Raw genomic sequence first — 20,546 nt, forward strand, 5'->3', positions numbered from 1 at the left:
TTTATCCATCCATAATGGCATGAAGTTCTCAACCTTTGACAAAGACCAAGACGCCTATGACGATAACTGTGCCAAAATGTGGTCCGGGGCATTTTGGTACTTAGGCTGTTACTATACAAACCCCAACGGCTTGTACTTAGGCCAAGGAAATACTCGTTATGCCGTTGGTATTGTTTGGTCATCCTGGAAGAACGATTACCGTGTCAGTATGAAATTCTTCAGCATGAAGATCAGACCTGTGTCTTAGAAATATTAGGTTCCCTATCTCGAGGGAACTTCGAGCTGCGTCGAAACGCTTGGGGACGCCTCTGCGTACAACGTCATGAAGCACTTGTGTAATCAGTCTAATAGCGGGACGATACGTCACGGGCGGGTGACGTCATCGACCAGGAAGCTATAAAGCACACCTGGACCAAACAGTCACTAGCTTCTGTGTCTTCACAAAGCGCTCTGTGTGATATTGTATGTCCATTTATTATGTGTGTGTCAAAAGAAAAAGAAAAAGAATGTCTAGTCAGTTCAGGCGATGTGTCACTCCCTGCCTTAGTTACATCACGGGTGGGGATACACACGACCTGTGTGTAATGTGTTTGGGGCTTGAGCATGCCCAGTCAGCTCTCGAGGGGGTTGGCTGCGAGCATTGCGAGAGTCTCCCAATGCGTACATTAAGATCACGCCGGGCACTCTTCGAGGAGAGTGCTTTGGCTCGCGGTCCTCAGGGCTCGGGTCCCGCTGTTGCCGAGGCACAGCGAAGGCTCGCGTCCTGGGGATCGCAGTTAGATCTAGTGGCGGGGTTAGAGACGGGTGATCCCCTATCTCTGCCCTTACCCACTGGATCTCAAGCCTCAGTTCGTGAGTTGGAAGCACGCTCTGCTGTTTCTTCCGCTCGCGCTGAGGCTCGTGATCAGCAGCAGCATTCCAGTTCCGAGGAACTGGATGTTGTTAGAGTTGAAATGACTGACGAATTACTTCCACCACTGCACACACACGCACAGGAGGAGCTTATGGAGGTTGTGACTCGTGCCGTTGCCAGATTGAGTTTAGACTGGCCGGCCGAGCAGTATGAAACACGCCAACATCAGAGCAGGCTAGATGAAAGATTCTTACCCTCATATACACAACCTCCTAAGCGGGGCTTGCCATTTTTCCCAGACCTCCACACTGAGGTGTCGAGGTCCTGGGCTAAACCAGCGTCAGCCAGAGTTTTCAACCCGTCAACATCTGAATATTCAAACATAAACGGGTTGAAAGCTCATGGTTATGCGGCGATGCCGCGGGTGGAAGAGACGCTCGCGAGCTATCTCTCCCCCGAGTCAGCATCGTCGCTGCAAGCCCCGCAGCTGCCCACCAAGCCCGTAAGAACGACATCAACGCTGGTGGGCAGGGCTGTTTACATACGGTGGCCGTCCTGCAAGCATATCAGGCAGACTTATTGGGGGATATAAATGAGGAAACTGAGGAAGTGGGGAGAGAGACGATAGCCGAAATTAGACGGGCGGCAGATTTGTCTCTTCGTGCCACCAGGGAGACGGCCAGATCACGGAGGCCACGGAGAGACAATTATGGTTAAACCTCTCTGACATAAGGGAGAAGGATAAAAAATTCCTACTGGACGCGCCCGTCTCGCCTTCTGGTCTCTTTGGTGACGCAGTAACAACAGTCGTCGACCGTTACCAAGAGGCCAGAAGGCAGGCTGCAGCCTTTCAAAAATTTCTCCCCCGAAAAATATATCCCCCAGGGGCTGCCGGGCGGGGGCAGCCCCAGCCGAGTACGTCCTCCTCCATAGCGCATCGAGCGCAGCAAAAACAGAGCGTGGCCGCTCGGGCCCCCCCGCAGAGAGAACGGGGGTCCGGGCGACGCGCTCAGCCGGGACCTTCCCGCGGTAGGACGGATCTGAGGACCGTCCTTATCGCTAGGAAGGCCTTGGCTAAGAAGTCCTGACGCCAAGAGCGCAGGGCTTCCGATGGCAGTCCCCTCTGGGAAAGTGCGGCTCGCCGAGGCGCCCGCTCTTTCCCGGTGCCATCGGGGGGCCGGTCTGCCAACCCTGCCACCATTGGTGCTTTAGGGCGCGGCGGTCCCCGGCGAACGCATATCTCCATGTCCGCCCGGAAACGTAGCGGCTTGGGGATGTTCGCGGGAGGGCCCCTGGGCAGTCAGTTCGGTTGCTACCTGCCGGTTATCCGTTACAGGACACCGGGCTGACCACCCAGGAAAATCCAGAGACCAGCCTCGAGAGGCTGGTTCCCTTAGTAGATTTTCGGTCAGCGTGGAAACTTCTGCCGAATGTCTCAGAATGGGTCCTGCGTACAATAAAAAAAGGGTACAGAATTCAATTCGGGTTACACCCGCCCGTGTTCAACGGGGTTACTGCCACGGTAGTAAGCCCCGAGCAGGCTCTGGTAATGGAACAAGAGGTACAGACTCTTCTATGAAAAGAGGCTATAGAACGGGTCCCTCCCCACTGCAGAGAGTCGGGGTTTTACAGCCAGTACTTCATAGTTCCGAAGAAGGATGGGGGGTTAAGGCCTATCTTAGATCTGCGTCATCTAAACAGAGCAGTAAAAAGATTAAAATTCAAAATGCTCACGATAAAACAGATCGTGTGTCACATCAGGTCTGAGGACTGGTGCTTCACGATAGATTTAAAAGATGCGTACTTCCACATCTCCATCCATCCGCAGCACAGACAGTTCCTCAGGTTCACCTTTGGGGGAAAAGCATACCAATATCGAGTGCTGCCATTCGGTCTAGCTTTATCGCCCCACACTTTCACGAAGTGCGTGGATGCAGCTCTGGCTCCGCTGCGACTCCAGGGCATCCGCGTGTGCTAAATTATATCGACGATTGGCTAGTGTTAGCACAGTCAAAACAACTGGCGGTTCAGCATCGAGATGCTGTTCTCGCCCACATGAAGGTGTTGGGGCTAAGGTTGAACGAAAAGAAAAGTATGTTGGCACCACAGCAGAGCATTACTTTTCTGGGGGTAGTTTGGGACACGAGAACGATGTCGGCTCGGCTATCTCCGCCCAGGGTAAAAACGATCCTGAATACCGTCAACCAGATAAAGCTAGGCCAGTCACTCACTGTCAAACACTTTCAAAGAGTGTTGGGTTTGATGGCAGCAGCGTCCAACGTGATACCTTTTGGCCTGCTGTACATGAGACCCTTACAGTGGTGGCTCAGGACCAAGGGGTTCTCCCCGAGGGGAAACCCTTTTCGCTTAATCAAGGTCACGCGGCGTTGCCTACGTGCCTTGGTGAAGTGGAAAGATCCTTGGTTCCTTTCCCAAGGTCCAGTTCTGGGGGCTCCTTGTCGTCGCGTAATGCTAACGACGGATGCCTCCCTAACTGGCTGGGGAGCGGTCATGAGTGGCCGCTCGGCCCAAGGTCTGTGGAGGGGCCATCAGCTCTCCTGGCACATAAACCAGCTGGAGCTGATGGCTGTGTTTCAAGCACTCAAACACTTCCTCCCAGACCTACGGGGCCGCCATGTGTTAGTTCGGTCAGACAACACTTCGGTGGTCTCGCATATAAATCACCAGGGGGGATTGAGATCGCGTCGGTTGTGGAAGCTCACGCATCACATGCTAAAATGGGCCCAAGGCAAATGCTCTCGCTCAGGGCGATGTACATCCCGGGGGTCCTGAATGTAGCGGCAGACTCCCTGTCGAGGCAGGGAGTAATGCCGGGAGAATGGAGGAGCTGTGGATCCGCCTTGGGCGAGCCCAGGTGGATCTGTTTGCGTCTCGAGAGATGACACACTGTCCAGCATTCTTTTCCCTCACACATCCAGCCCCGCTGGGGCTGGACGCAATGGTACAGACGTGGCCGAGGCTGCGTCTGTACGCCTTTCCCCCTCTGGCGTTGCTCCCAGGAGTGCTGGAGAGAGTCCGCCGGGACGGGGTTCAGCTCTTATTGGTAGCCCCTTTCTGGCCGGGCCGAGTATGGCTCCCAGACATCATGTCTCTCCTAGAGGGTCCTCCCTGGGAAATCCCAGTCAGGAGGGATCTTCTTTCGCAGGCCAGGGGGTCAGTACTGCACCTGCGCCCGGAACTGTGGAAACTGTGGGCTTGGCCCCTGAGGGGGCCCAGTTCATAAACATGGGTCTATCGACTGAGGTGATAGAGACCATGTTGCACTCCAGAGCACCACCCACAAGGAGACTTTACGCACTCAAATGGAGAGTTTTCGTCGCCTGGTGTACGCACCAGACTTTGGACCCTGTTAACTGCCCGGTCGGTTCAGTTCTCGAGTTCTTGCAAGAAAACTTCTCCGCAGGGTTATCCCCGTCGACTCTGAAAGTGTATGTGTCGGCGATATCTGCGTATCATAATCCATTAGATAACGCATCATTAGGGAGACACCCATGGGTCACGCGTTTCCTCCGTGGTACCTTGAGGCTCAGACCTGCGGCATGCTCGAGGGTGGGTGGCTCTTGGGACCTGGCCATAGTGCTGGAAGGCCTTATGTTGGCTCCCTTCGAGCCGTTAGAGGAAGTGTCAGAAAAGTTCCTCACACTAAAAACAGTGTTTCTTCTAGCGATTTTATCACTGAAAAGAGTAGGAGACCTACAGGGTCTATCAGTAGCACCTTCTTGCCTTGAGTTTGCACCAGGAATGGTGAAAGCATTTCTCTTCCCGAGGGAAGGATATGTTCCCAAGGTCCCGACTAATGTGCCGGGACCAGTAATGCTGCAGGCTTTCTGTCCGCCTCCGTTCACTAGTGAAGACCAAGAGAAGCTAAATCTGCTATGTCCGGTTAGGGCCCTAGATGCATATGTCCACAGAGCTGCCCTGTGGCGAAAGTCAGAACAGTTGTTCGTATGTTTTGGGTCCTCCAGTAAGAGAAAATCGGCTTCAAAGCAACCGCTTAGCAAGTGGATAGTCGAGGCTATTTCGCTCACTTATGAGTCGGTCGGACATCCTTCACCTATGAGGGTCCGCGCCAACTCTACTAGGAGTATGGCTGCCTCTATGGCTCTTATTTCGGGAGTTTCACTGTCAGAGGTTTGTGATGCGGCGGGGTGGTCATCTCCGCATACATTTGTGAGGTTTTACAATTTAGACGTAGCCTCTACTCCGGGGTCCCGGGTGTTTCTGGGTTAAATCACACATACAGACATTTGGGACTCTGGTGGCGTGGGTATTGAGATCCATTTACATTTACATTTACATTTAATCATTTAGCAGACGCTTTTATCCAAAGCGACTTACAAAAAAGGGGAGAGTAATAGAAGCAACGGAACAGACAAGGCCAAAAACCTGTAAGAGCTGTAAGAAATCTCAATTAATTAGCACAATACACAATTTTTTTTTTTTTTTTTTTTTTTTTTAAAAGACAGACATCTACAACAAAAACTCACGTCCGCACAGTGCCGAACACTGGATTTTGATAGCTAAGATAGCTACAACCCATTAGGACTAAGGCTGTTGCCCCAGCTGTTGTCGTTAATGCAGATTCAGTGGCCCAATGGGTTGGTTTTGTATTCTAGCTAAACGCGCAGCAATAGCCATCTACAACAAAAACTCACGTACGCAATATACAGAACACTGGATTCTGATAGTTATGATTACTATGTAACATACCCGCCTGAAGGCGCAAATCCGGATGAGAGACGTAGATATGATCCCGGAGTGTACGCTTTTGGTCGTTGCTGTGGTGATCAGTAAGTGCTATTCTGTATTGGTCAAGTGCAAATGGAAAAGATGTGTCTTAAGATGTTTTTTAAGAATGGCTACAGACTCGGCAGCACGAATTGAGATCGGCAGGTCATTCCACCAAGTAGGAACGGTCCAGGAAAATGTCCGTGAGAGCGATTTCATGCCTCTTTGGGATGGAACCACGAGGCGCCGCTCGTTCGCAGAACGCAAGCTTCTGGAGGGTGTGTAAGTCTGAGCAAGTGAATTTAGGTATATTGGTGCCGAGCCAGAGGTTGTTTTGTAGGCGATAACTAGTGCCTTGAATTTGATGCGAGCAGCCATTGGCAACCAGTGCAGTTTGATGAAGAGAGGCGTAACATGCGCTCTCTTCGGCTCATTAAAGACCACTCTCGCCGCTGCATTCTGGATCAGCTGCAAGGGTTTGATAGTGCATGCTGGAAGCCCAGCCAGAAGAGCATTACAATAATCCAGTCTGGAGAGAACAAGAGCTTGAACCAGGAGTTGTGCAGCCTGTTCTGATAGGAAGGGTCTAATCTGTCTAATGTTGTATAAAGCAAATCTGCAGGACCGGGCTGTTGCAGTAATGTGGTCAGTGAAGTTTAACTGGTCATCAATCACAACTCCAAGGTTTCTTGCTGTCCTTGATGGAGTTATGGTCGATGAACCAAGCTGAATGGAGAAATTTTGATGAAGTGCTGGGTTGGTTGAGAAAACAAGTAATTCTGTCTTTGCAAGATTGAGTTTAAGATGATGCTCTTTCATCCAGTCAGAAATGTCTGTCAGACAGGCAGCGATACGAACACTGACTGTAGGATCATCTGGTTGAAATGAGAAGTAGAGTTGAGTGTCATCCGCATAGCAGTGATAGGAGAAGCCGTGTTTCTGAATGACAGAACCTAATGATGACATGTAGATGGAGAAGAGAAGTGGTCCAAGGACTGAGCCCTGGGGAACCCCAGTAGCTAGATTATAAGACTTAGACACTTCACCTCTCCATGACACCCTGTAGGACCTACCAGAGAGGTAAGACCTGAACCACTGGAGAGCAGATCCTGAGATCCCCGTCCTCTTAAGTGTTGACAGGAGGATCTGGTGGTTAACTGTGTCAAAAGCAGCAGACAGATCCAGCAGAATGAGCACTGAGGATTTGGAAGCTGCTTTTGCCAGTCTCAGTGCCTCAGTTACCGAGAGCAAGGCCGTCTCAGTCGAATGGCCGCTTTTGAAGCCGGATTGGTTGTTGTCTAGGAGGTTGTCCTGTTCAAGAAACCTAGAGAGTTGATTGAACACAACTCGCTCAAGGGTCTTTGCAATGAAAGGCAGAAGGGATACCGGTCGGTAGTTTTCTAAAAGTGCTGGATTCAGAGAGGGTTTCTTAAGCAGTGGGGTTACCCGAGCCTGCTTAAATGCTGTGGGAAAGGTTCCCGTGTGAAGAGAAGTGTTGACAATGTGAGTGAGTGCAGGAGTGATTGAAGAAGAAATAGCCTGAAGGAGGTGAGTGGGAATAGGATCAAGTGGACAGGTAGTAGGGTGATTGGAAAGGATGAGTTTAGAAATATCTGCCTCGGAGAGTGGAGAGAAGGATGGAAGCGTGTTCGTGTTAGTTGTTGAGATGTGCGTGTCAGTTAGTGATGAGGAGAACTGTTTGCTAATGAGAGCTGTTTTGTTGGTGAAAAATGATGCAAAGTCATCAGCTGTAAGAGTTGATGAAGGAGGGGGAGGAGGTGGACAAAGGAGAGAGGAGAATGTTTTAAAGAGTTGGCGAGAGTCAGAGCAATTGTTGATTTTGTTGTGGTAGTATGTTGTTTTAGCAGTGGAGACATTTGTAGAGAAAGAAGAGAGAAGAGACTGATAAAAGGCAAGGTCAGTATTGTTTTTAGATTTATGCCATTTCCTCTCTGCCGCCCTGAGTCCAGAGCGATGTTCACGGAGAACTTCAGACAGCCAGGGGGCAGATGGGGTGGGGCGGGCTGGTCTGGATGAAAGGGGGCAAAAACTGTCAAAGGAGGATGTTAGAGTGGAGCAAAGAGTGTCAGTAGCACTGTTAGTGTCCAGTGCTGAGAACTGAGCAGGTGGAGGGAGTGAAGATGAAACCATAGTGGATAGGCGAGAGGGAGAGAGTGAGCGTAGATTACGCCGAAAGGTAATCTGTGTAGGAGTATGTTTTGTATCAGGAGTCAGTATGAGGTTAAGAGTGATGAGAAAGTGGTCTGAGGTGTGTAATGGAGTAACTAAAGTGTTGTCTGTGGAGCAGTTGCGTGTGTAGACCAGGTCTAATTGGTTACCTGATCTGTGAGTAGCCGTAGTAGATACTAACTTAAGGTCAAATGAAGTCAGTAGAGTGCTGAAGTCTGCAGCTAGGTGTTTATCAAGATGGATGTTGAAGTCGCCAAGCAGAATCAGTGGAGTGCCATCCTCAGGGAAGCTAGAAAGTAACACATCCAACTCCTCCACAAAGTTACCGAGGTGACCTGGAGGACGATAGACCACTACCACATGGATTTTAACAGGGTGAGTAATAGTGATTGAGTGCGATTCAAATGAATTGGCCGGTAGAGACGGTAATGGATCAAATTTCCAATCATTTGAGATAAGCAAACCAGTACCCCCACCCCTCCCAATAGGCCGAGGAGTGTGTGAAAAAGTATAATTGCTTGAGAGTGCTGCAGGAGTGGCAGTGTCCTCTGGTTTGATCCAGGTCTCAGTTAGGGCCATGAGGCTAAGCTGAGAATGAGTCCCAATAGATGAAATAAAGTCTGCTTTGTTTACAGCCGACTGGCAATTCCAGAGACCAATTGGAATAAAGAGTAAAGTAGCAGAGGATGTTAGGATATAGCGCAAATTATTAGGATTACGGCGTCTCGTGCGTACGGAGCGTGATTTACGAGTGCTAGTAGTTATAGTTGAGATTTGAAAGCACATGGTGAAAAGGCCAGATAGGAATTAGAGCCGAACACAAATAATGAAAAGGAAGATGATACTCAAGTGCCTTGCCGGGGTCCTTGCTCGGGCGGAGTTGCACTGGGAAGAGTTGAAGTCTTTACACTCGTCGGTCTTCACACAAGGAGGGCTTCACACTGCCGCTTCCGCTGCCGCGGACTATCACGCTATTTATACTCACTTGAGTATCGTTATTGAAAGCAGCTGGGAACGCCCCCAACAAACTCGCTTCCAACGTGGCAATGACCAAACAAATGCTAACTCAACAAATGCTAACTCCCACACACACCCAGAGAATATACCAAAACTAATAATACACACCTCCGCACTACACAGACACACTTATCCAACAACAAATGAACAAACAATCAAATGAGAAAAGTTACAAACACTTACAGAGTAGTTGTCTATCAGTCAATTGAATTGCTTCTCTCTAGCCAAAATGTTTCAAACACACAAGGCTTTTAATACCTCGCTGGCCACGCCCCCAGCAAACTCGCTTCCAACGTGGCAATGACCGAACAAATGCTAACTCAACAAATGCTAACTCCCACACACACCCAGAGAATATACCAAAACTAATAATACACACCTCAGCACTACACAGACACACTTATCCAACAACAAATGAACAAACAATCAAATGAGAAAAGTTACAAACACTTACAGAGTAGTTGTCTATCAGTCAATTGAATTGCTTCTCTCTAGCCAAAATGTTTCAAACACACAAGGCTTTTAATACCTCGCTGGCCACGCCCCCAACAAACTCGCTTCCAACGTGGCAATGACCAAACAAATGCTAACTCAACAAATGCTAACTCCCACACACCCCCAGAGAATATACCAAAACTAATAATACACACCTCAGCACTACACAGACACACTTATCCAACAACAAATGAACAAACAATCAAATGAGAAAAGTTACAAACACTTACAGAGTAGTTGTCTATCAGTCAATTGAATTGCTTCATCCCCTAGTGTTTCGACGCAGCTCGAAGTTCCCTCGAGATAGGGAATATCTCAGGTTGCATATGTAACCATGGTTCCCTGAGAGGGAACGAGACGCTGCGTCGCAATGCCATACTCCCGGCATGCCTGTGATCGATTTGCTCGACTTTTCCAGAAGCTAGTGACTGTTTGGTCCAGGTGTGCTTTATAGCTTCCTGGTCGATGACGTCACCCGCCCGTGACGTATCGTCCCGCTATTGGACTGATTACACAAGTGCTTCATGGTACGCAGAGGTACATGGTACGCAGAGGCGTCCCCTAGCGTTTCGACGCAGCGTCTCGTTCCCTCTCAGGGAACCATGGTTACATACGTAACCTGAGACGGTTTTCAGCAACAAAGTATTTGATATTGTTTTCAACATATAACATATGTAACGCTTTAGGTTTTACCATCCTAAATGTAAGTAAATTAATGTTTATCTTTGGTTTTGTCTTTTGATTTACTTTAACATAAATGAATAAAATCTTCAAATAAACTCCTGCATTGATATATCGATATGTATAACGTCAAAAGTGTTTCTCGAAATGAAAAATCCATCTTTTGATAAATGATTGAGTTGATGGGTTGATTCTCCTGCTCATCACTGTATCCCGAGGCCTGATGCTATAATATAACAAACCTGGTGCTGAGTGAGGGATCTTTCCATCCTGTACGGTTGTTGCTTGTCTGATTGACGATATGGTGAGATCCAGCATAAAAGCAAAGGCAGAATGGATGAAATCACCTGCTTTAAATGTCAGACTGTGTGATGTGATAAACCAGGGGTTTTCAGGCTTTAATAAGTCCAGCTCCACCCACATAATCACATAAAAAAATAAAGAAAGACAGAAATCATGTGCCCCTATACTCTTAAAAATAAAGGTTGCAATAGGGTGTTTTCACAGCGATGACATAGAAGGTGCATTTTCATTCCCTAAAAACCCTTTCGGAGATCAGATCTTCTAAAATACATTTTTCGACTATAAAAAGACATTTGTGCAATGGAAAGAATCCATGGATGTTAAAAGATCTTCATGGAACCAATAAAGAATCTTTCTTTTTAAGAGTGTATACTGTACGCTTACTTTAGTATAATTCTTCTCACGAAAGCCACACATTTTTGCCTATTACAAAGACTTTGAGGTAAACCGATTTAGTTTTGGTGTAAAAATGACCGCTGTACAATCTGTGAGGAAAACAAGTCAACAATCTTCTCCTGCACCCCTTTTCCCCACAATACAGTTCAATGTCATTGACGATCAAGAACACAAGACTCATGGTTAAACAGATCATTTGAAGATCATTGCAAAACAGACGAATGGACCAACTGAGGACTTTCAGAATGCTTGCATCAGGGATTGACATTTCAACATCATTGCACAATATAAGAATGATTCAAATAGAGTTTAAAAGATGTGTTCTTACTGATAAAGCTTGGGTTGAGAAAACTGTAAATGGTCTAAATAAAGGACTCGTCACAACACAAACGGTGAGTTACTCTTTTGCAGCATTTACCTCATAAATAATGACTGTATTCATAATTTTTTTCACTTTTATTATAATGTCAGTGTGACTTGATGATGATAAACGAGGATCTTGATCAGTCGTGTGTCTCTCCAGATGACGGTGTTTGTCGCGGCTCTGATCTCTGTTTTCACGGCGTCTGTTGTGTCTGTTCCTGATGGATTCAAGCCGGCCGATTGTTCTGACCTTTATAAAGCAGGAGAAACAGTCAGTGGGATTTACTCCATCTATATAACAGGGGACGTTCCTCTCTGGGTTTACTGTCACATGGTCTCAGATGGGAAAGATGAAGACAACGGAGGATGGACGGTACGAATGTGACTTTAGATCATTAAACACACATCAGAACACGCATTATGAATCATATATTCTATATAAACCCATCACAGGTGATTCAGAGGAGAATGGACGGCAGTGTGAATTTCTATCGGCCGTGGAAAGAGTACAAGAGTGGATTCGGGACCACCGAGGGCGAATACTGGCTGGGTAACAATTCACAAGCAATTTTGAGTTGCATCAGAACCTAAAACCTTAGTTAGTCACAATAAAAGGTATAAATGTCTTTGCATTATATAACAAAATATCAAAACGTCATTTATTTTAAATACAGCACAGATACAATCAAAATATTTGTCAAAATTAAGATTTTTAGGTTTAAAATACACACAATAGATATCATGTTGAGAATTAAGAAAAGTTTTGGCCAATTTAAGTTGTGAAAATTTGTGGATTATATTTGTGATAATGAACTACACGTGTATTAACGTGAGAAGAAATTACTTTATTCATCGTTACAAATAACCTCAAGACCAGATGCAGGAAAATGAATTACTGTAAATCATAAAATCATAAATGTTGTTCTTACTTCTTTTGTTCTTGTGCCGTAATTTTCAGTCAGTCGCACATGCTGTTGTGTCACGAATACCAGGTTATGCTGTATGGGCTGGTCAATGCCCCCTCCGTGTTCCAGGGCTTTATGAACAAGGTGTCTTGGAAATACCTCCACTAAAGCCATGTTTCCACCGAAATTACCAGAAACTTTTTCCCCAGGAACTTTTCCCCCCAGGCCTGCTGCTGTCTGCGTCTCCACCGTGGTCTTAAGTACCGTGAAGATTAGTCTGGTGACGTAGGACTGCGTTGACTGCGTGGATTTCGTCCTCCGCAAAAAAACGTAATAAAGCCTGAACCTCGTCGTCAGTCCATTGGTGGCATTTTTTTAAACTCCATTGTTGATTTGAATACCAAATTGGTTTGAATTGACTCTTTGGCCAGCTACAATCTGGCTGTGTGGTGTGTCGGTTTTTTATCTGGCTCCATAACAGGATAGAGTTTGCACAATGCCTGCTCGAGCCAGCGCCCAAAATCCATGCATGCTTGAAATAGAACCGAAGCCTAGTTTTCACACGTCACGCAAGCCAGTGGGAAGCGTTTTCAGGAAAAATATAAACTAGGAAATATATTTATATGTCATTTTGACACGAATACATATAAATAAATGATTAAATTATAACTGTCTTAAAGCAGCACTAGGTAACTTTTCAACCTTCATAATATATTTTTTAAGACTCTTGTGATGATAAATCGACTTACAATAGGTTGAATGACACGGCTGCCATAGCCTGATGGGGTCTGTATCATTTTTAATCGTACTTTTAAACTTCGGCTTTCGGGTAGTAACCCGAGAAAAAAAAGAACTTCAAAATTCGACTGCTTTACGGCATATACGCCACTTCCACCAACATACACACTTCCTTACATTCAGACGTGCCAGCCCAACTTTGTTCATCGGATAATATAGTCATGTCCGAAGCAGCACAGACAAATAAGAAAGAAAAGGTTTTGTTGGAGGAAAGCAATAAGAGGAAACGAAAAGGTGATGTGATTAAAGGCAGGACGAGGATCAGCATGTGACCAGCGTTTGCTCGTCGGCGTGAGCTGAAGGAGGCGTGCCCGACCGATGCTGTCCTGCTTGTTACGGTGATTACCAACCACTCAGACATTGAAACTGAAGTATCATATAGATTCTGTAAAATGCTAACCAATAGACTACTATAATGACGCTGGCTTGTAAACGTGAGCATTGCGATTATTTGGCGTTTGAAAAAAATAAAACCCATGAAATTATATTCATATGACATGCTGAAACATGCCACTGACTGTAACGTTACTTGGGTTGAAGACATTTCACATGCGCCGCCAGAAGAACTCTGAACTCCTCTTGCAGTGTTCAGGGGAACTGTTAGCGCTGCACCGACCTGCGGCGCCACTTTTATGAAGTTATTTGGCCCGCCCCGCACCACTGTATATATTTTTACAACCCGCCCCGCACCCGCGACCATTAAATAGACATACGGGGTCCGCGGGTTATGAGACGAGCCACGCATCACTAGTTCAGGGCTATCAGGGCTGTCATGTCAACAAATCCACGCACGATGGCATCCCCTGATGTAGGATGACAGCTTACGACAGTAGTTGAGAACATTATTTTTTCCAAACTGTAGGGGGACCCCGAGAGCAAAAGTAGCCAAGTGCGGCTTTAACTACTTTAAGTTTAAGACTGCTATAAGTGTGATTTTTAGGGAAGGAACCACCAACTTATTTTTTATCAACACAATTTAAACCAGGTATAAATCACTCCAAACAATTAGAATAAACATGTGCTCTTGACACTTTATCTAATCATCCATACAACCAAACAAATTACATTTACAATACACCCTCAACAACTACTGAAATCAAAATACACAATGACCATACCAGCAAGAACAACTATAATGTAATCACATAAATACCAGTCTTTGCAAGTTTTGGTAGAGAAACAAACCCGCCTAAGATGGGCTCAACATTGTTCAGGAAGAACTTGATGTAAAAAGTCCACAAAAAAGTCTCGTAGATGATGGGAGATGTGCCGGTATCCCTTACAGTCCTTTGTGCTTAAGATCCAAGAGATCGACAGGGCAGAGAACTTGCACAAATAATAACTGGAACATGCTCCGAACACAACCATTCACTGAATACATTTTGAAGGACTTCATCGCTCAACTGTGCACAAGAAAACTGAGAAACCCCAAGAAAATTGTTTTCTTGGGCTTTTAGTGGTTTTGGTATTTTGAATCTAATGCAATGAAGTTATAACATTTAAAGTGGGACCTACCCAGATAGCAAATAGACATTGAAACAAAGTTAAATCAACATTGTGTTGTCAACATTAAGTCGTTGAATCAACGTTGAAATCTGATGTTGATTCAGCATCATTTTGCACCCTGTTTTAATATTGAAACAATGTTGAAATCCTGTCCATAGATCAACGGAATTTCAATGGTATTTCAACTATCAGGAATATTGAAACAATGTTGAAATTTCAACCAAACTAAGGATCAACGTGTTTTCAATGGAATTTCAATCGTTATTAAAGTATGTATGCCTATCCTATAGCCTAGCCTAAAACACAGACCACACCACACTAATGTAAGGTAAAAAAACAACATTTTATTGGCCTCATATTTCATTATTTGTCCTGTTTAGCCTATTTACAGTTCATGGTCCTCTGATGTCTGAATGGTTTGTCGTCCAGTCCATCCTGGCCGGTCTGGTGTATAGCGCAGCCACTTTCCCACAGCCTGGGCAAAAGTCAATTGGGTGACGGCGGCTGTCCCTATCTGCTGTGTAAGAGCATTTAAAACAGAAAATACAAGCACAATGCAAAAAAAAAAAAAAAAAAAAAAAAAAAAAGATTTTAAGTTAAACAGAACATATTTGCACACTTGGAAACAAATTAAGTTCAAGTTCAAGAGTTTTATTTGTCACATACACAGTTATACAGAATACAACCGGCAGTGAAATGTAGACAGGTCCGCTCCATGGACAGCAAATAACAATTAACAAAAAAAGCACAATAAATTATAAAATAGGGATAGGATAAAATAGGAATAGGATAAGGTGCTATATATATATACATATGTAGAATTATGAATAAATCAAGTAAAGAAATAAGAGATGTGGAATAAAATAAGTGAGATAAAGTAAACTGGAGACTGGATAAAAATAAATACGTGGATAACAGAAGTGCAGGAGTGTAATGTGCAAACAGCATTATAATGAGTAGTTACATGAACACAAGGCAAGGCAAGGCAAGGCAAGTTTATTTGTATAGCACATTTCATACCCAATGGCAATTCAAAGTGCTTTACATAGAAATTAATTAAAATAGTGGTAACAAATGCATGAGAAAAAAAGAATACCATATGGACGAATAAAGAATTAAAAACAAGCATAGTTAAAACAGTCGTAAAGATATAGTAATTAAAATAATAATAATAATAAAAAAAATAAAAATAAAAAATAAAAAAAATAAGATAAAATAAAATGGTCAGATCCACAATAATGATCTGATATAAAAATAAACATTCTTCATATAAAAATAAACATTCTTCATATAAAAATAAACATTCTTCAAGAATAAAGTGCAGTGCAATATCAGTATGTGAGTTTGTTAATACTGAGTGAGGTGAAGTCACATGTAGTTAAGTGACAGCGTTCAGGAGTCTGATGGCCTGTGGGAAGAAACTCCTCCTGAGTCTCTCAGTTTTGGCCATCAGGCTACGGAAGCGCTTACCAGAAGGCAGCCGGATGAAGTGGGGGTTGGCCGGGTGATTAATGTCCTTGATGATTTTTGTAGCTCTACCTCTGCATCGTTTGATGTAGATGTCCTGCAGAGACGGGAGAGCTGACCCTGAGATGCGCTCGGACAAGCGCACCACTCTTTGCAGGGCTTTGAGGTCGTGACTGGTGCTGTTACCATACCACGCTGTGATGCACTGAGTCAGTAAACTTTCTATCGCCCCTGAATAGAAAGTTTTCAGGATAGCTGGTGAGACCCGGAATTTCCTCAGCTGGCGCAGGTGGTACAGTCTTTGCCTGGCCTTTTTCACCTGAGACTGGATATGTGCAGTCCAGGTCAGGTCCTCGGAGATGTTCACACCCAGGTATTTGAAGCTGCTCACTCTCTCTACTGGTGTCCCGCTGATCATGAGAGGGGAATATGACCGTTGCTGTCTCTTCCTGAAGTCCACAATCAGTTCTTTGGTCTTGTTCACATTCAGAAGGAGACAGTTGTCTTGGCACCATGATGTCAGTTGCTCCACCTCATCCAAGTATGCGGTCTCATTGTTGTTGGAAATGAGGCCCAGGACAACAGTATCATCCGCAAACTTGATGACAGAGGTGGAGCTGTGTGTGGACAAACAGTCATGCGTGTAGAGAGAGTAGAGCAGGGGACTGAGGACACAGCCCTGTGGAGCTCCCACACTCACGGTGATGGAGGTGGAGGTGAACTGTCCTACTCTCACCACCTGAGGTCTGCCAGTGAGGAAATCTTCAATCCAGTGACAGAGAGAAGAGTTCAGTCCGAGATCCAGGAGTTTGTTAGTTAGCTTAATGGGAACTATGGTGTTAAAGGCTGAACTATAGTCAATAAATAGTAGTCTTACATAGTTCCCATTCTTGCTGTCGATGTGTGTGAGGGAGGAGTGGAGGACGTGAGAGATGGCATCTTCAGTCGATCTATTGGGACGATAGGCGAACTGAAGAGGGTCCAAGGTGTCAGGGATAGAGGAGCAAATGTTGTTTTTGATGAGTCTCTCAAAGACCTTCATGACTAAAGACGTGAGAGCCACTGGGCGATAGTCATTTAGGCAAGAGGGTTTACTGTTCTTAGGGACAGGGATGATGGTGGATTTTTTGAATGAGGTTGGGACCACAGATGTAGCAAGGGACTCATTGAAGATGGATGTGAGGAGTCCAGCGAGCTGATCAGCACAGGACCGCAGGACACGACCTGAAACACCATCCGGCCCAGCAGCTTTCCTAACATCCACACGCTTGAGTGTCCTACGAACCTCATCCTCCGAGACAGAGATCACGTGATTGTTGCAGCTCTGAGTGATTCTGTCTGACGCGTCACTCGGCGGTGTCGCGCTGCCGCGATTGCCATCAAAGCGAGTGTAGAAAGAGTTTAACTCGTTCACAAGCAACGGATCAGCTCTCACTTCTGCAGAGGATTTCGTTTCAAAAGCACAGATGGTCCTCAGTCCCTGCCACATCCGCCAGGAGTCGTTGAGTTGGAAATAAGACTCCACGCGATCCCTATAACGGAGCTTTGCGGCTTTAACGGCGCGTCGGAGAGCATAACAGGATGATTTATAATCCCTCATATTCCCTGTTAGTAGACCGGCGTTGTATGCGGCAGTGCGGGCGTTCACTGCAGCGCGGATTGAACTGTCCACCCACGGTTTCTGATTAGAGAAGGACGTTATAGTTATTGTTTGTGTGGCTTGCTCTGTCAGTGTGTTGATGAAGCAGAGCGCCACATCAGTGAACTCGCTGACGTCCGATGAACTCGCCCGGAACATGTCCCAGTCAACGTCGTCAAGAGCTGCCTGTAGCGTGATCTCTGAATGAGGCGACCAGCGTTTAACTTCCCGTTAAGTAGCCTAGGCCTAAGATTTTTTAGTGATTGGATAAGGCAATTTGTCCAGTGTTGTAGGCTAGCCTATCAGGTTTTCCCTACATTCAAAGCACTTTTCAAAATTGCCCAATATGTGCATTGGTTAATTTAAATTAAACTACTAAACTATTACTTTGTTGAAGTATTAAAACAGACATGACATACACATACCTTACAAATTTTGATGAACTTGGAGGGCTGCTCTTTAAAGTGTTCACCAAAAAATGAAAATTGTCATAATTTACTCACCCTCATGTCATTCAAAAACCATAAAACATTTAATCTTTGGAATACAAAATTAAGATATTTTTTAAATACTCAATTTTTGTCCATCCATTGCAAGTCTGAATATATCATTTTATATGGCATTTAGAATTTCATTCATATATAAATGGATTACTTATACGATCACTTTGTATTTTTGAAGTCAATGAAAATGTTGAATATCTAGATTTTAAATTGATTTAAAAAATAATGAGAATATTAAAAATATTTTCACTTGTGTTCTGAACATGGACAAGTCTTCGGGTTTGGAAAGACATGAGGGTGAGTAAATGACAATTTTTTTGTGTGTGAACTATCCCTTTAAGAAAGGAAGACCAAGAAGATGACTGTGGTGTGGCAAGCAGCGGGGCGAGGGACCGCGAGAGCGGGCCGGTGATTAATGTTCACGAGTGCCAGCTGCGTGGCACACCGGTCTCGTCTCGCGGCCATGTGGCGGGAGCATATAAGGAGGAGCAAGGACAGCGGAAGACGAGAGAGGACCAGGCCTGGATTTTATGTTTAGTTTTGTTTATGTGTTTGTGGGCAGTCGTCCGTGAGGGGCTGCCCACGTTTTATTTTGTGTGTGTTTGCGGGCAGTCGTCCGTGAGGGGCTGTCCGCGGTTTTACTTTCATTTTGTTTCTTTACTTTAAATAAATGTTTGTTGAGCGTTCGCCGGTTCCCGCCTCCTTCCTTCCCATCTACAAACCGTATTACAATGACCACTTCTCCAAAGTTGGTTTGAGTTCTGCAATGAATAACACGGACATAAGTGATTTAGATAAAATGTGAACAAGAAGTCAGCCCGACACCGGTGACGGTTAGGCCTACTTTCGGCGCGGGCAAGATGAAAACACGAAACTCATAATCTGAAATATTACATTCATAACATTCATTTGAACATGGCTTCAAAATCATGAACATAATTCAACCTTTAGCGTATTACATATTGCCTGTTTCCTTGAGTAAAAGTATTCTTTACATTCAGGTTGATCACGAAGATAAATGAATCAAAATCTGTGAATCTGTTGATAGCCCTTTCTTAACATAAGTTACTTCAAAAACGTAAAAAATAAGAAACCCACTATATTAAAAGTGTCTCTTCAGTTTAAACCCTGAGGCCGTTTGAGGCGAATCGAGGCAAAAACCAAGAATATTTCCATTTAAAAAAATCAACTCTAAATCAATGACTATACAATCGCGCGGTAAACCAAATATCAATGCATAATCAATCATAAAGATAACATCAACATTAATAACGTCAGGTTTCATCGATATGGCAATGTTGATTCAACATTTATTTTGCATTGAAATTTCAATATCAACCATAACGATGATTCAGATGGAAAATCAATATTGATTCAATGCTAGCTTGCTGTCTGGGTTAGCATCCAGAATAAGTCACATACGTTTTGAAGACACTATATAATGTCCAGTGTTTGGCTGAACATGTTCTTCATGTGTGTGTGTGTGTGTGTGTGTGTGTGTGTAAACAGGGCTGGAGAACATGTACCAGCTGACACGTAACAGGAAGTACATGCTGAGAGTGGATCTGGAGGACTTCACTGGAAGGAAAGGTTTTGCTCAGTACTCGACCTTCTCTGTGGGTCCTGAAACTGACGGGTATAGACTGCAAGTTTCAGGGTTCACTGATGGAGGAGCAGGTACGACACTTTCATTCATATTCATGAAAACTCATTTCAGTTAAGTTATTGTCTTAAGTGATGCTCTTCCTCTCTGCAGGCGACTCTTTATTTGGCCATAATGATCAGAAGTTCTCCACCTTTGACAAAGACCAAGACACTGATGCGAGTAACTGTGCCAAAGAGTATCTCGGGGCATTTTGGTACAAATTTTGTCTCAATGCAAACCCCAACGGCGTATACTTATGGGGAGACGATGACACCCACTTTAGCATTGGTGTTGTTTGGTCATCCTGGAAGAACAGTTTCACTGTCAGTATGAAATCCATCAGCATGAAGATCAGGCGTGTGTCTTAGAAACATTAGTGTTTCCAGAATCAAACATATGACAAGATTTAATGTTTTGCTCTCTTTTCTTAACCATACAATTGAGTAAACCAATAATGCTATTGATCTTTGCCATTATTATTAAAATGAATCAACACTTGCATGTCAATGTGTCCATTACTGCAAACGGTAGATAAACAGACTACGAGATGAAGATCAAAATGAGAATCTTTCTCTCTGAATCCAGTCCAACACATTCAAATCTAAAGGCAAGCATTTACCAAGACAAGTCACAAATGCCCCAAACCAGGTTTATGTGGTTAATTTAACCTACACTTCTAAAAAGGTTGCAAAATTGTGTTTTGACATTGATGCATAATAAGAACCATTTATGTTTAGTCAAAAGTTCTTAAATTATGATTTTTTAAAATGTATTTTACTGTAAAGAACGTTTTAAATTGTATAATTAATAAAGACTTTTGTGCAATGGAAAGATTCTGTGATTTGAAGTTGCCAATAAAGAACCGTTATTTCTGGGTGGGCAGGAACAAGTATTTGGAGTAAAAATATGTGCTTGAATACAGAATGAAGAAAAACGTACTGTCTGGTAAATGAACACACTGAGCAGTTGGCAATGGCTGGTTTTTGCGGTATACTGTGGGGATTTTAGTGCTCTGGAATGATTTTGACACAATGCT

The 20,546-nt window shown here is 44.6% G+C and overlaps 1 protein-coding gene across 2 annotated transcripts in view; it reads left to right on the plus strand.

Moving 5' to 3' along the window:
* The window catches only part of LOC137072636 (microfibril-associated glycoprotein 4-like), a 34,160-nt gene extending 13,931 nt beyond the window's left edge, over positions 1-20,229 (plus strand). The window contains exons 1-5 of one of the 2 annotated variants that reach the window (XM_067440519.1): positions 11,011-11,076; positions 11,208-11,420; positions 11,501-11,597; positions 19,375-19,542; positions 19,622-20,229. In XM_067440519.1, the coding sequence (XP_067296620.1) occupies positions 11,208-11,420; positions 11,501-11,597; positions 19,375-19,542; positions 19,622-19,878 (735 nt within the window). In that variant the 5' untranslated portion in view covers positions 11,011-11,076 and the 3' untranslated portion in view covers positions 19,879-20,229. Of the gene's footprint in view, positions 1-11,010; positions 11,077-11,207; positions 11,421-11,500; positions 11,598-19,374; positions 19,543-19,621 lie in introns of those variants that run through there. The other variant, XM_067440518.1, reaches the window with a different exon arrangement.
* The last annotated feature ends 317 nt before the right edge of the window (positions 20,230-20,546 follow it).

Source organism: Pseudorasbora parva, chromosome 4, assembly GCF_024679245.1.
Source record: "Pseudorasbora parva isolate DD20220531a chromosome 4, ASM2467924v1, whole genome shotgun sequence".
NCBI lineage: Eukaryota > Metazoa > Chordata > Actinopteri > Cypriniformes > Gobionidae > Pseudorasbora > Pseudorasbora parva.